The following is a 12,256-nucleotide window of genomic DNA, read 5'->3' as shown; positions in this document are numbered from 1 at the left end:
AATGGAAAAGGTAAAATTCTGACAAGTACTCCTCAGTGAGAAACTTTTTTTTGAAAAAATTGGTAAGACACTTTATACCATTTGTTCGTATTCTAAATGAGTAAAAACTAAAGACTTAGAATAAGAATTTAATAAGAGCAAGTTTAAAACTAGAATTGAATATAATTGAGTCTTACTTGGACTAATTAAGTAAGAATGAAAATTCTGAGGGCATGTGACAAAATATCTTCATGGGATTTTCCAAGAAGAAAAGAAAGCACTTCAGCTCCATTATATCTCTCTGACTTAGATAAAGAACCTCTTTGGTTTTTCTCTTTAGTTCAATTTTTGTTTTCCACCTTTTTGCCATGGTGGCGCTATAAAATTTTGTAAAATTCTAACTTTTTCGTTAATATGAATATTAACCTTTTAGCAAAAAAATATTAAAAAGCTGTGGTGCATTGAAAATATAACATGCAGATTGCGAAACTTGAGTCTCTTAAACAAGAATAGATGATATCCTTCTTTCTTCTCTATTTTTTATTTATAAGAAACCCTAATAAGAGAGCAAGCTGACGACGAGTCATATTCCCAAATAAGAGAGCAAGATGATATTCGCAAACGTACATATACTCGTTAGAGTCCTACCATTTTGGTTGACTGAAACACCTTAAAATCGTTGGCTGTATTATCGTCTCTTCTCTTCGTATCCTATCCTATCTTATCAGGTCCCTGTGGCCAAAAATGAAGGAAGTTACCACTTGAATCATATCAATAAATCAGTTTATTAAAAACAAATTTAGACATTGTGAGTTAATTATAATGTAAATGATTAAGTAGGACGTTAATGTATCATTCGAAGAGGTCATTTTTGAAGAAAATAAAACAGAAGTTCGATGCTGGATTTGGTCATCTATACTACTATATTTTGCATGAGCAGGTATATTAGCTTTTGATTGAGTGTGGGCATGTTTAGTCAAAGATGCAGGCATGTTTTGATTTGATTATTGGGTTGACTTGACTGTAGTATCCCTCTCACGGTCCCAATTATTGGAAAATTCCCCTAACTACTAATTTGAATTTAAGATTCTACCCGGCCAGCATCTTAATTATATAGGGCTTAGTTGGCCGAAATCATGGGCCTACACATGTTCCATGACCAAAAACTTATCAAAACTCGACACATTTTAAAACTTAATCTATACTACATACGGAAATTGAGCTACCCGCCCCGCCGTGGCCTGTCTGCCGCGATCTCCACTTCCTGAGGATCTCTGTGGGTCAGCCCGCTATGGCATGCCGTACTCGAAACCTATGAGTCTATGACCAAACCCACCCCGCAATTTACACGAGCCTTTGCGGGACAGCCCGCGGGTCACCTTGTCTTTACTTTTGTATTAATTATACGCAGTGTTTAATATTGTTTTTCCACAAACTATTTATTGATACTATACAAGTAGGCTATATTATACAAGAGGAAACATCCTTCGTTTGTGCCCACACAGATATGAAGGGAAGGGATGAGAAGGGACCTTTTGCAGTAAATACAGCCAGCATCGATTTTGTAAGGTGGCCAAGGTCTTTAAGTCAACCGAAATGGTAGCATTCTGACGATAATACGTACATTTGCGAATATGACGTGTAATAACTAATATGACGTGTTATTTAGGTTTGATTCTTATTGGAAGTCTTTAGGACGACCTTTATTATAAGTCTCTGTAGAAGATTTGATCCAACTCTCGCTCGTTACTAACACGATCGTCTCCTCACTCCAGCTATCTTTCTCTACTTGACTCACGCAGGTTCTCCCACGGATGATCAGATCGCTACTCCTATCACTCGTGTGTATTGCGTTGATTCAAAGAAAGAAGCTAGATGATGAAAGCGTATGACACAAGCAAGTTTTAGAGTTCCCTGTCAATGTGACGAGGTACGTCTCCTTCAGGATCGGGACCTGGTAATTCACTATCTCTTTCTTGTAGTGTTTACAGAAGCTCGATATCTCTCCTAACAATGGTGAATCTATCGTTACAGAGATATCTCGACGAAGAGGATGAAGAAGGTTGTTACGTCAACAACCTTATCCACTTGATATATATCAGTCTTCCTCTTCAATGGGCTAACTCATTATGTCACCGAAGCCCATCTTCATTCTTCTGTCTTCAGTTCTCATTTGGACCTAAGCCCACTCATCGTTGGCGAGACGAGTCTCACGCCACAACCTCACAATCTCCACCTTGGCGAGTGACTCCGCCGACGACCGACGACTCCGCCTGAGAGGTGACACCTTCCTTATAAACTCCGACACCTCCTTTGGCCCTTCCCGATCCTGGTGCTAGTTCGTTTGTCCTCACTCCGAACTAGGCTTCCTCCACCTGCAGCTTCAGGCTTCTTCTACCTTCGTCTCTCTGGCTTCCGAGACTCAATTCGCCATTACTCTGCCGCCTTCTCAGTTCCAAAGACGACTGACGACCCTTATGTTTTCAAGCTTCAAGTACCTTCAGCCAAGTGAGACACCCGCTGAACTTTTCCACTGGTAAGGTCTTCGTTAACATATCTGCTGGATTTATAGACGTGTGTATCTTTAGGACCTTCACCACTCCATCTGCTATAACTTCCCAAATGAAATTGTATTTCACCGCCATGTGCTTTGACCTTTCTCTGTAGACGAAGTTCTTTGACAAGTAGATAGCACTCTGCGAGTCACAATGAACTTCAATCTCCCCTGTACTTAGCTTCAACTCTTCGCAGATCCCTTTTAACCATATTCCTTCTCTGATTGCTTCAGATAGTGACATGTATTCTGCCTCCGTGGTTGATAGAGCAATGGTCTTCAGCAGTGACGACCTCCAGCTCACTGTGTTGCCTCCCACCGTGAAGACGTAGCCTGCAATAGATCTTCGTTTATCCAAGTCCGCTGCATAATCTGAATCGCAGTAGCCTCTGACCTCGAACTTGTCTCCCTTTGTGAAAGTTAAGTTCAACTCCAATGCTCCTTTCAAATACCGCATTATCCATTTGACTGCTAACCAATGATCCTTTCCAGGATTACTCATATACCGGCACACCATCCCGACTGCATACGCAAGATCTGGCCTGGAGCCCACCATTGCGTACATAAGACTCCCTACTGCACTGGTGTAAGGTATATCCTCCATCCCTCTAGTCTGCTCTGCCTCGTTGTCTTTGGTTAGAGAACGTAGCTTGAACTGTGTACCAAGCGGTGTACTCACCGCTCTGCACTCCTCCATGTCAAATGTCTTCAATACTTTCTTTAGATAATCACTCTGAGATAGGACTAGGGTAGAATTAGCTCTGTCTCCTAGTATCCTCCTTGCGTGCCCCAGATCCTTCATTTCGAATTCAGTGCTTAACTGCTCCTTTAACTTCTGAATCTTACTCATATCCTTAGCTGCAATCAACATGTCGTCCACATAGATCAGCAAGTAAACCATATCTCCCACAGTCGATCCCTTCATGTAAACACATGGGTCATACTCGCTTCTACTGTAATTTTGACTCATCATGAAAGTATCGAATCTGTGATTCCACTCCCTTGGAGATTGCTTAAGACCGTAGAGTGATTTCTTCAGTAGACACACTAGGTCCTCCTTCCCTTTCTTCACATAACCTTCAGGCTGCTCCATGTAGATCCTCTCCTTTAGTGTCCCATGTAGAAATGCTGTCTTTACATCAAGCTGTTCTAGCTCTAAGTCGTAGTTCACCACTGCAGATAAGAGAATGCGTATAGAGACGTGTTTCACCACTGGTGCGAACACGTCATTGTAATCAATCCCTTCTATTTGCGCATATCCCTTAGCCACAAGTCTCCCCTTGTATCGTGGTGGCTCTACACCTGGGATTTCAGGTTTCAGTTTGTACAACCATTTGCACCCGATAACCTTCTGTCCCTTTGGTCTCTCTATCAAATCCCACGTACCATTCTTATCGAGAGAGATCATTTCTTCATCTGACGCTCCTATCCATAATCGCCAGTTCTTACTCCGTCTTGCCTCCTTGTAGCTCCTAGGCTCATCAAGCTCCAAGTCTTCAGCACTTGACAGTGCATACGCTAGGAAGTCTGCGTCTTCAAACTTTGACGGAGGCTTGATAGTCCTTCTCTCTCTGTCCCTCGCTAGTAGATAGTTTCCCAAATCTTGAGTTACCTCTTCATCCTTGTCTGACTCATCCCCTGTTTCAAGTTCTGTTTCTGTGGTTCCTTGAGTCTGAACTGCTTCTTCCTCATCCACTCCACCTGAACTTGAACTCTCTCCTTCAAACTCCACCAGCTCGTTACTGAATGTAACCTTCTTCTTTGCTTCCGTCGGTACTTGGCTCTTGTGAACTACTTCCTGCTCTTCCTCCTTCTTTACATCCTTAAAGAATCTTTCTTCATTAAACACAACATCTTTACTGATGACGACCTTCTGTTCCTCTAGCAACCACACTCGATACCCCTTCGTTCCTTGTTCATAACCCAAGAAGATACCTCTGGCAGCTCTTGGACTTGTCTTCTCTTTCACCTGATGCACATAAGCTATGCACCCGAAGCTTCTCAAGTGTCTGTACTCTGGATCACTTCCCATCCACTTTGCCTCTGGAACTTCAAACTGTATTGATGCGTTAGGCGACCTGTTGATTAGATAGACCGCTGTTGATGCTGCTTCTGCCCAGTAGCTTCCATCTAACCTAGTCTCGTGAAGCATTGCCCTCACTTTGTCAATTATCGTCCTGTTCATCCTCTCAGAGACCCCGTTCTGTTGAGGGGTGTATGGACATGTCCTGTGGCGTTTGATCCCTGATTCCCTACACAACGTGTCCATCTTCCGATTACAGAACTCTAGACCGTTGTCCATCCTCAAGCACTTGATGCGTTTACCCGTCTGATTCTCCACCAACCGCTTCCATTCTGCAAAACAAGAGAAAACCTCATCTTTAGTTTTAAGAAAATATATCCAAACCTTCTTAGAATAGTCATCAGTTAAGGTTAAGAAGTAATGAGCCCCTGATAAGCTCTCAGTTGTAGTTGGTGATCCCCAAAGATCAGTATGGATATACTCCAACACTTCTTTGGTGACGTGCTTCGCCTTTGGGAATCGTTGTCTGTGAGACTTTCCCATTGCGCAGGACTCGCAAAATCCCAGCTCCCCAATTTCTTCTTTCTTCACGTAGCCTCTTCGTGCTAGTGTCATCATCGATCTATGGTTCATGTGTGCCAGCCGTGTATGCCATCTTCTGGTGAGATCCACAGCTTCCTTTGCAGAGTTCACTTCTGGCCTTCTGACGCTTCCTTGCAAGTAGTACAAACCATTAGTATACTTGCCCGATAGAACCTTCTTTTCTCCTCTGTAGAAGTGAATCATGTAGTCTTGTCCTCTGTAGTTGCATCCTGACTGCTCTAGTTGACCATAGGAGATCAGGTTCCTCCCCATCTCAGGAATGTATCTAACATTGCTGAGCGTTACAACTGAGCCGTCTTGGTTGTCTATCGTGATCTTCCCCATTCCACGAACCATACAATATGTATTATTCCCCATCATGACTTTGTTCCCATCGAATTCTTCGAACTCAGTTAGAAGCTCCTTCCTCGGTGTGATGTGGAATGTACATCCTGAGTCTAGCACCCACTCCTCTTGTGATGCAGTTAGGCTCGCTATAAGCCCCATTGGTCCTGGTAGATTCGTAGCTACATTCGCTGAACTCTGAGGTTTGTTGTTGCTAGCAAATTTCTTCCTCTCGGGGCAGTCCCTCTTCCAGTGACTATCACTGCCACAAACCCAACATGTCTTGTCATTCTTTGAAGTGGCTTTCCCTCTAGACTTCGATCTAGAGTTGTGTCTTGACTTGTTGTGCCATGGTTTGCTTCCTCCTGCTTCACCTCTAGTGTTCGACCTTCCCCTTGACTCAGTATAGAGTCCTTCTGAAGATCTTCTTTTTGCTGTTGTTCCTTTTAGCTTTAATTCTGCTTCCTTGGAGTAGGCGGCAGTGATCACTTCGTTCACTGTTAAGGTGTCTCTTCCAGTTCCATACTGGAGCGTATGAACAAGGGGCTCATACGCTGTTGGGAGACCAGATAACAACTGAATAGCTTGGTCCTCATCTGAGATGTCAAGCTCGCTAGTACTGCCACTAGCTTTAGGAACTGATCAAAATTTTCCTCCATAGGTTTCTCATCTTCCATCTTGAAGCATGAGAACTTCTTCTTTAGGTAGATGCGATTTGGGAGTGACTTCGTTTGATAGTCCCTCTCCAATGCCTTCCACATTCCTATGGCTGTCGTTTCGTTCATGATCTTCCTCAAGATTACGTCGCTTAAGCTGATACTGAACAAGCTTCGTACTCGTAAGTCCTTGTCAGCTCTCTTTAGATCCTTCTTGACGTCTTCATCTTCAATTTTCTTTCCTCCATCAGATGTGGACGTTTCCTCCTCTGGTTCCTCCTTCAAGACTGATAGCAAGCCCTGAATCTCGAGCTGAGCCAGCATCTTGAACTTCCAGAGTCCGAAGTCGCCTTTCCCATCGAACTTCTCTATCTCGAACTTCTCGCGTGTAGGATCCATTGCGGATCTGTTGATTCCTCTTGGCCTTAGTTACCTGCAGATAACAAGGGAAGCAATCAACAGCGAACCTTCCGATCACAATACAACGCTAATCAATCGAGAGTAGATGATAGGTTTTAGAGACTTCCTTTGTCGATCTCGATCTTGAGATGGATCGATCGATCTGTTCTGAGAATCCGTCGTAAGTTTCTCCCTGTAGAACTGGCTCGTTCTACAACCTCCCGATCCAGCCGAATCTTCTTCCCTTTAGCTCTAGCCTGAGCTCTGATACCAGTTGTAGAAGATTTGATCCAACTCTCGCTCGTTACTAACACGATCGTCTCCTCACTCCAGCTATCTTTCTCTACTTGACTCACGCAGGTTCTCCCACGGATGATCAGATCGCTACTCCTATCACTCGTGTGTATTGCGTTGATTCAAAGAAAGAAGCTAGATGATGAAAGCGTATGACACAAGCAAGTTTTAGAGTTCCCTGTCAATGTGACGAGGTACGTCTCCTTCAGGATCGGGACCTGGTAATTCACTATCTCTTTCTTGTAGTGTTTACAGAAGCTCGATATCTCTCCTAACAATGGTGAATCTATCGTTACAGAGATATCTCGACGAAGAGGATGAAGAAGGTTGTTACGTCAACAACCTTATCCACTTGATATATATCAGTCTTCCTCTTCAATGGGCTAACTCATTAAGTCACCGAAGCCCATCTTCATTCTTCTGTTTTCAGTTCTCATTTGGGCCTAAGCCCACTCATCGTTGGCGAGACGAGTCTCACGCCACAACCTCACAGTCTCTCACCATAACTTTTCAGAATATCTGCGTCCGATTATCTCTCATCAAAATACACACAAATAATTAAAAGAGAATAGTAGGAGAGAGATAGGATATAAAAGATTATGGGAGAAACATTAACAAAGAGATTCATATGCCATTTCTCTTTAATACTATAATTATGTTCTTGATGTAATAAAATTATTACGCTTTTAAATATCTGTATGTCAATATAGTTTATCACTAAGTTGTAACTTGTAAAGTATTCTCTTATATTAAGTCAGTAGGTGGTTTTTCCGTGCTCATGCACGGGTATGAATATTTATAAAGTAAATATATTGTAATGATTTATTAGTAGTTTAATTTTAATTTCGATTATTCTATAATTTATATAAATCATATCATATTGATTTACTTAGATGTGTGATTTTGGATATGTAATATATGATTAGTTTGATTATCACTTTAGTATATTAGATATCATCAAATTCTTCAAATCCAACCATGGTATTTTTGTTCTAAATATATTAAAATTATGAATAATTTGTGATTTTAATTTGGATTGATTTTCCCTTAGATATGTATATTTATGAAAGCACATTATATATAAATATATTCTCTTAATTTAAATTCGTTTTTTTATTTTTAAGATGTTTTTAACTATATATGTTCACTAAAAAGGAAATTTCTAATTAACAAAAATTATTTAAAAAAGGAAAATTTATTTAATATAGTAGTTATATATAATATTTTTAATTCATTAAGGGTGTGATCGTAATCAACCATCGCGAGAGTTAACGTGAGCGCGACATATAGGAAACTGACTTCTCAAATAATATTATAGAGATGACGTAAGAAAATATATTCAATTTTAATATAAGCATAATTAGTTTCTTTTTTTGTTCTGATCATTTGTATTCTTTGTATTACTCTAGTCTTAAGAAAGAAAAAAATGAAATTTTAATTAATTTTTATAAAAATAACTCCTTAATTTATGCATAAAAACTTTAAACATTTCTCAGTATAGTAGCATTAACTCAAAGAGGTTGACCACAAAACAAAATAATTTAAATAGCTTTTACAACGAACATTCACACTCACATATGGAGAACAATAACATTACAAAGGTAGAAGAAACATAATTAAGGTAGATAGAAGATTTCCAAACTGTCTTATGTCGTTCACATAGACAAAGAGTTCCCATTTTAGTTCACAAAGTATTTATAGAATTTGTTTCAATTGATGACAAAAGAAAGAAAGGTTCCCAAGCCCGTGGATGATGATCTGAACAGTGGAAAAGACATTTAACCAAACCAATATTACCGAAAAGGGGTCGGGAGGATGTTGACTTTAGTCCATACGAGGTTCAGAGGGTCTAAAGTTGTAGCTTTCCCAATTTTCCCGAAGGGCTGGGTTTGGCTCCCACCATTGCTCAAGTCCATGAGCCTTCTTCAACTTATACCACGGCTTCTTAAGCAAATTAGTTGTCTCAACTTTAGATTTGTTCATGTTTACTAACATATCGGCTGACGAAAGAAGTTGAATAGGTTCTCCGCTTTCTATTCCGAAAGCTAGACACCTAAGAGAGATTGCAGCACCTTTACTCTCAAATTTGCCTAATCCGATACATGCCATGTATTTTTTGTATTTCACAATATTAATGCATTCTGAACAGACTCCATCTGATGGGTTAACATATAAGTAAGGTGTCCACGCTGCTATTCTTGGATCGTTTTCTTGGGTCTGTAATACTCAAAAAGAAAATAAAGGAAAGTATTAAGAGTATCCAATTTAGTTGTTTTAATTTATGGGTTTTTTTTTCTGAAACACAAACTTATATTAAATGCTCAAACAAGTTAGGTAATAGCCATTGTTACAACATCATCTGCCAATACTCTTTGCTAAACAATCTGCTTCATTATTCTAGTTTTTTTTTCTTGAAAATTATTCATTATTCTAGTTTATGGTTTAACAAGTTGCTAAAAGATATTTTTCTCAAATAAATAAAAAGATAAATATTTCAAAATAAAAGTTGGTTTCAAAAAACTATATGTTTTGCATTTTCTATGCAAACTGTATTAGTTAAGACCATCACTAATGTATTTTGCTATTTTTGTTCTATAATAGAGATGTGATTTGCTTTGATATATTTTTTTAAATACCCATATCTAAATATAGAGTTAAAATAGAAGAATACTATTTTTTATTCTATAAATAGAAAGAAATAGAGGTGGGATAGAGTATTTTTGCCTTTAAATGATGTTATTGAGTCAAATATATAGAAGGTTGAAGATGCTATAATAGTGGTAAACTGTAAATTTCAAAAACAAATTACATCTATTCAAATACTATTTGTTTAAAGTTATAGAAAATAATTAATCGGAGAAAATAACACATTTATGATATATTCTTAATAACAGATCAAGTATTATTTACCTTTAGATGAGCGACCGCGGCTACGGTCCCTTTGAAGAGACTCTCAGCGAATCGAAACATGCCTTTAACCACATCAATATCAGGTAGCATCTCTAGAGGAGTAGACAAGATAGGCGGGTTGAATGCATAGGTCTTGAGGGGGAATCCACGTTTCGTCATGGTCTTCCCGACCATCAGCGCTACACCTGCTCCCAGAGAGTGTCCAGCTAGCCAGACAGATGTTGTCTCGGTAGTGTGTTTTTCCAGTATAGTTTCGATTGCTTGTATGGCTTGTTGAAACCTACTGCCTTTATGAAGGTTGTTGAACCAGCATCGCATGTCTTCTTTCAGATCAGAAAGCCAAGTTTTTGATTTAAGTTGTGTGCCGCGAAAGGCAACCACGTAACGCGGAGGAATTCCAAAATGAGGTTTATTCTGGTAGTTGTTATACTCAAAAACAGCGCCGTAGATGGAGGTATCATCTTCGTTGATCAAGAGTTTAGCTAAAGAGAAACCGAAGGATTCCCACCAGATGTAGGGTATTGAGTTCAATTTCTTTTGCTTATCCTGTTGCAATAAGTAGACTCCATTTACCAAACTTGATGTCACTACGATTCGATGGTAGGAATCTAACCTATTAAAAAAAACAAAGCAACTATGTATTAGTATTAAGAGGGGCCGAGCCAGCTTTTATTAAATCGGGAGTACGTGCACCCGTAAATATATGCATATTTTGAATTGTGTGTATGAAAACATTAAACTTTGCTAGATAACAAGATAAAATTATATTCAGCAACCTTAATATTCGTAGTATAGGAAATCAAAAAATATGTTGCACAAAAAAAAGGAAATCAAAAAATAAAACTGTACCAATCAATGGATGGAAGATGCTTGGGATCAGAGTTCTTTGAATCTTCCGCTCCTCCTCCCATTTTTTTCTTCTTCCTATATTTTACATTTCCAGTTACATACAAAACTAGTCTTATTCCAAACGGTGATGAACAAAATGCAAATTGTAGTACAAATTAATTTAGGTCTATGCAAAATAATATATACATCATCTTCACATATATTGTGATGCAACCTGGTCCGGCCTAAACCGTGGGACATGTACTATCATATTCTTAGTAAACCATATATATCATTGTTGGAAATAGGAAAACAAAGGCAGAAAATGCAAACTACATTATTAGCGACCAGTTTCAATTTAGAAAAACTTGGCCAAATATTAAACTTGATTTGGTGGATTTTATATCTGAATAAATTAATATCCAAAAGCTAGTGAGATTTAAAATTAAAAGAAACTGAACATACCTTTTTCTCTCGAGGTAGATCAGAAAAAACTTTAACCAGATTTGATGAGATATGAGATCACAGGTTGAAGAAAGTATTTCTTATTTATAAACAAGTTTACTACTAAATGTGAGACCTAAAATCAACCAGTATTCTTCAATTTTGTTTTGGTTGAAGATAATAGTCCTTCTAGGAAAGCACAAGCAGAAGAAATGTCAAGAAAGCAACCTGTCTTTAACAAAGAGGAAATTTCTCACATATAGCATGTATACAAGTTTTGGATTAAAAATAGTAACTATTTTAATATGTTTACGTGTTAGCAGAAACTCATACTTACGTCTATATTTTTCTCTAAATTAATAAATTCTATTATACAAATATGTTTTGTTCTAATGTATGTTTGTATATTATAGATCCTGTCTTTTAGAAAAAGTACAGATAAATACTATTTTATCTTTTAATATAAATGAAATAGCATTGTTTTATATTTTCTTCCAAAAATAAATAAATTATTATAGAAACATATATTGAAGCTTCTTTATTTTAGAAAAATATAAAAATGAGTTAGAAATGATATTCTAAATAAGAATTAAAAATTCAAACATATTTTCTGAGCGTAAAAGTATCTCTATCCGCTTTCCATATTCCAAAATAAAGTGATAAATGGATTAGTGAATAAAAATAAAAGCATTAATTCTTAAAGATATATTTATTTCTATTTTATAATTTACTCCAAAAATAAAGTGGAAAACAGAATATGAACAAAAAAATAAAGAATTAATCCATGATGGAGTAATTTTATTTTTCTTAATTCATTTTCTACTCTATTTTTGGGGTAAATTGTGAAGCTTGGATGAAGACTATCTTAAATACATGAATCGATAGAGAAGCACGTCGACGCTGACGACGTCATATTCCCAAACATAAAGACATTGGCCATTTTAAAAACCGTTGGCTGTATTTATGCAAAAGATTCATTCTCATCCCTTCTCTTCATTTCCGATGGGCCCCAAACTGATTTATGCAAACGAAGGATGTTTCCACTTGTATTATATATCAATAAATCAGTTTGTGGAAACTTTTAAATATTGCGTATAATTAATGTAAATAATATAAGTAGATAATGTATCGTTCAAATGTGGGATGTTTCTACTATCTTCCGCATGGGCAGGTATACTCGCTTGATTGAGTGAGAGGCTAGGTAATGGTCAAAGATGCATGCTATCCATGTTTTGATTTGAT

The 12,256-nt window shown here is 38.0% G+C and overlaps 1 protein-coding gene across 1 annotated transcript; it reads right to left on the bottom strand.

The window, feature by feature from the left end:
• Window positions 1-8,352: 8,352 nt before the first annotated feature.
• Window positions 8,353-11,212, bottom strand: LOC108825508 (GDSL esterase/lipase At4g10955). The gene is made up of 4 exons (XM_018598806.2): window positions 11,036-11,212; window positions 10,592-10,666; window positions 9,743-10,355; window positions 8,353-9,049 (listed from the first exon to the last, which is right to left on the bottom strand). The coding sequence occupies exons 2-4, from the start codon at window positions 10,651-10,653 to the stop codon at window positions 8,657-8,659; spliced, it is 1,068 nt and encodes a 355-aa protein (XP_018454308.1). The 5' UTR covers window positions 10,654-10,666; window positions 11,036-11,212; the 3' UTR covers window positions 8,353-8,656.
• Between the last annotated feature and the right edge of the window lie 1,044 nt (window positions 11,213-12,256).

Source organism: Raphanus sativus, chromosome 9, assembly GCF_000801105.2.
Source record: "Raphanus sativus cultivar WK10039 chromosome 9, ASM80110v3, whole genome shotgun sequence".
NCBI classification, from domain to species: domain Eukaryota; kingdom Viridiplantae; phylum Streptophyta; class Magnoliopsida; order Brassicales; family Brassicaceae; genus Raphanus; species Raphanus sativus.
This window is presented reverse-complemented; position numbering and strand designations above follow the sequence as displayed.

Bases quoted from the DNA above. Each gene is read 5' to 3' on its own strand.
- LOC108825508 (XM_018598806.2), bottom strand. From the start codon at position 10,653: ATGGGAGGAGGAGCGGAAGATTCAAAGAACTCTGATCCCAAGCATCTT. The intron at 10,356-10,591 runs GTACAGTTTTAT...TTTTTTTAATAG, and splicing joins CATCTTCCATCCATTGATTG to GTTAGATTCCTACCATCGAA. The intron at 9,050-9,742 runs GTAAATAATACT...TGAGTATTACAG, and splicing joins CCGCGGTCGCTCATCTAAAG to ACCCAAGAAAACGATCCAAG.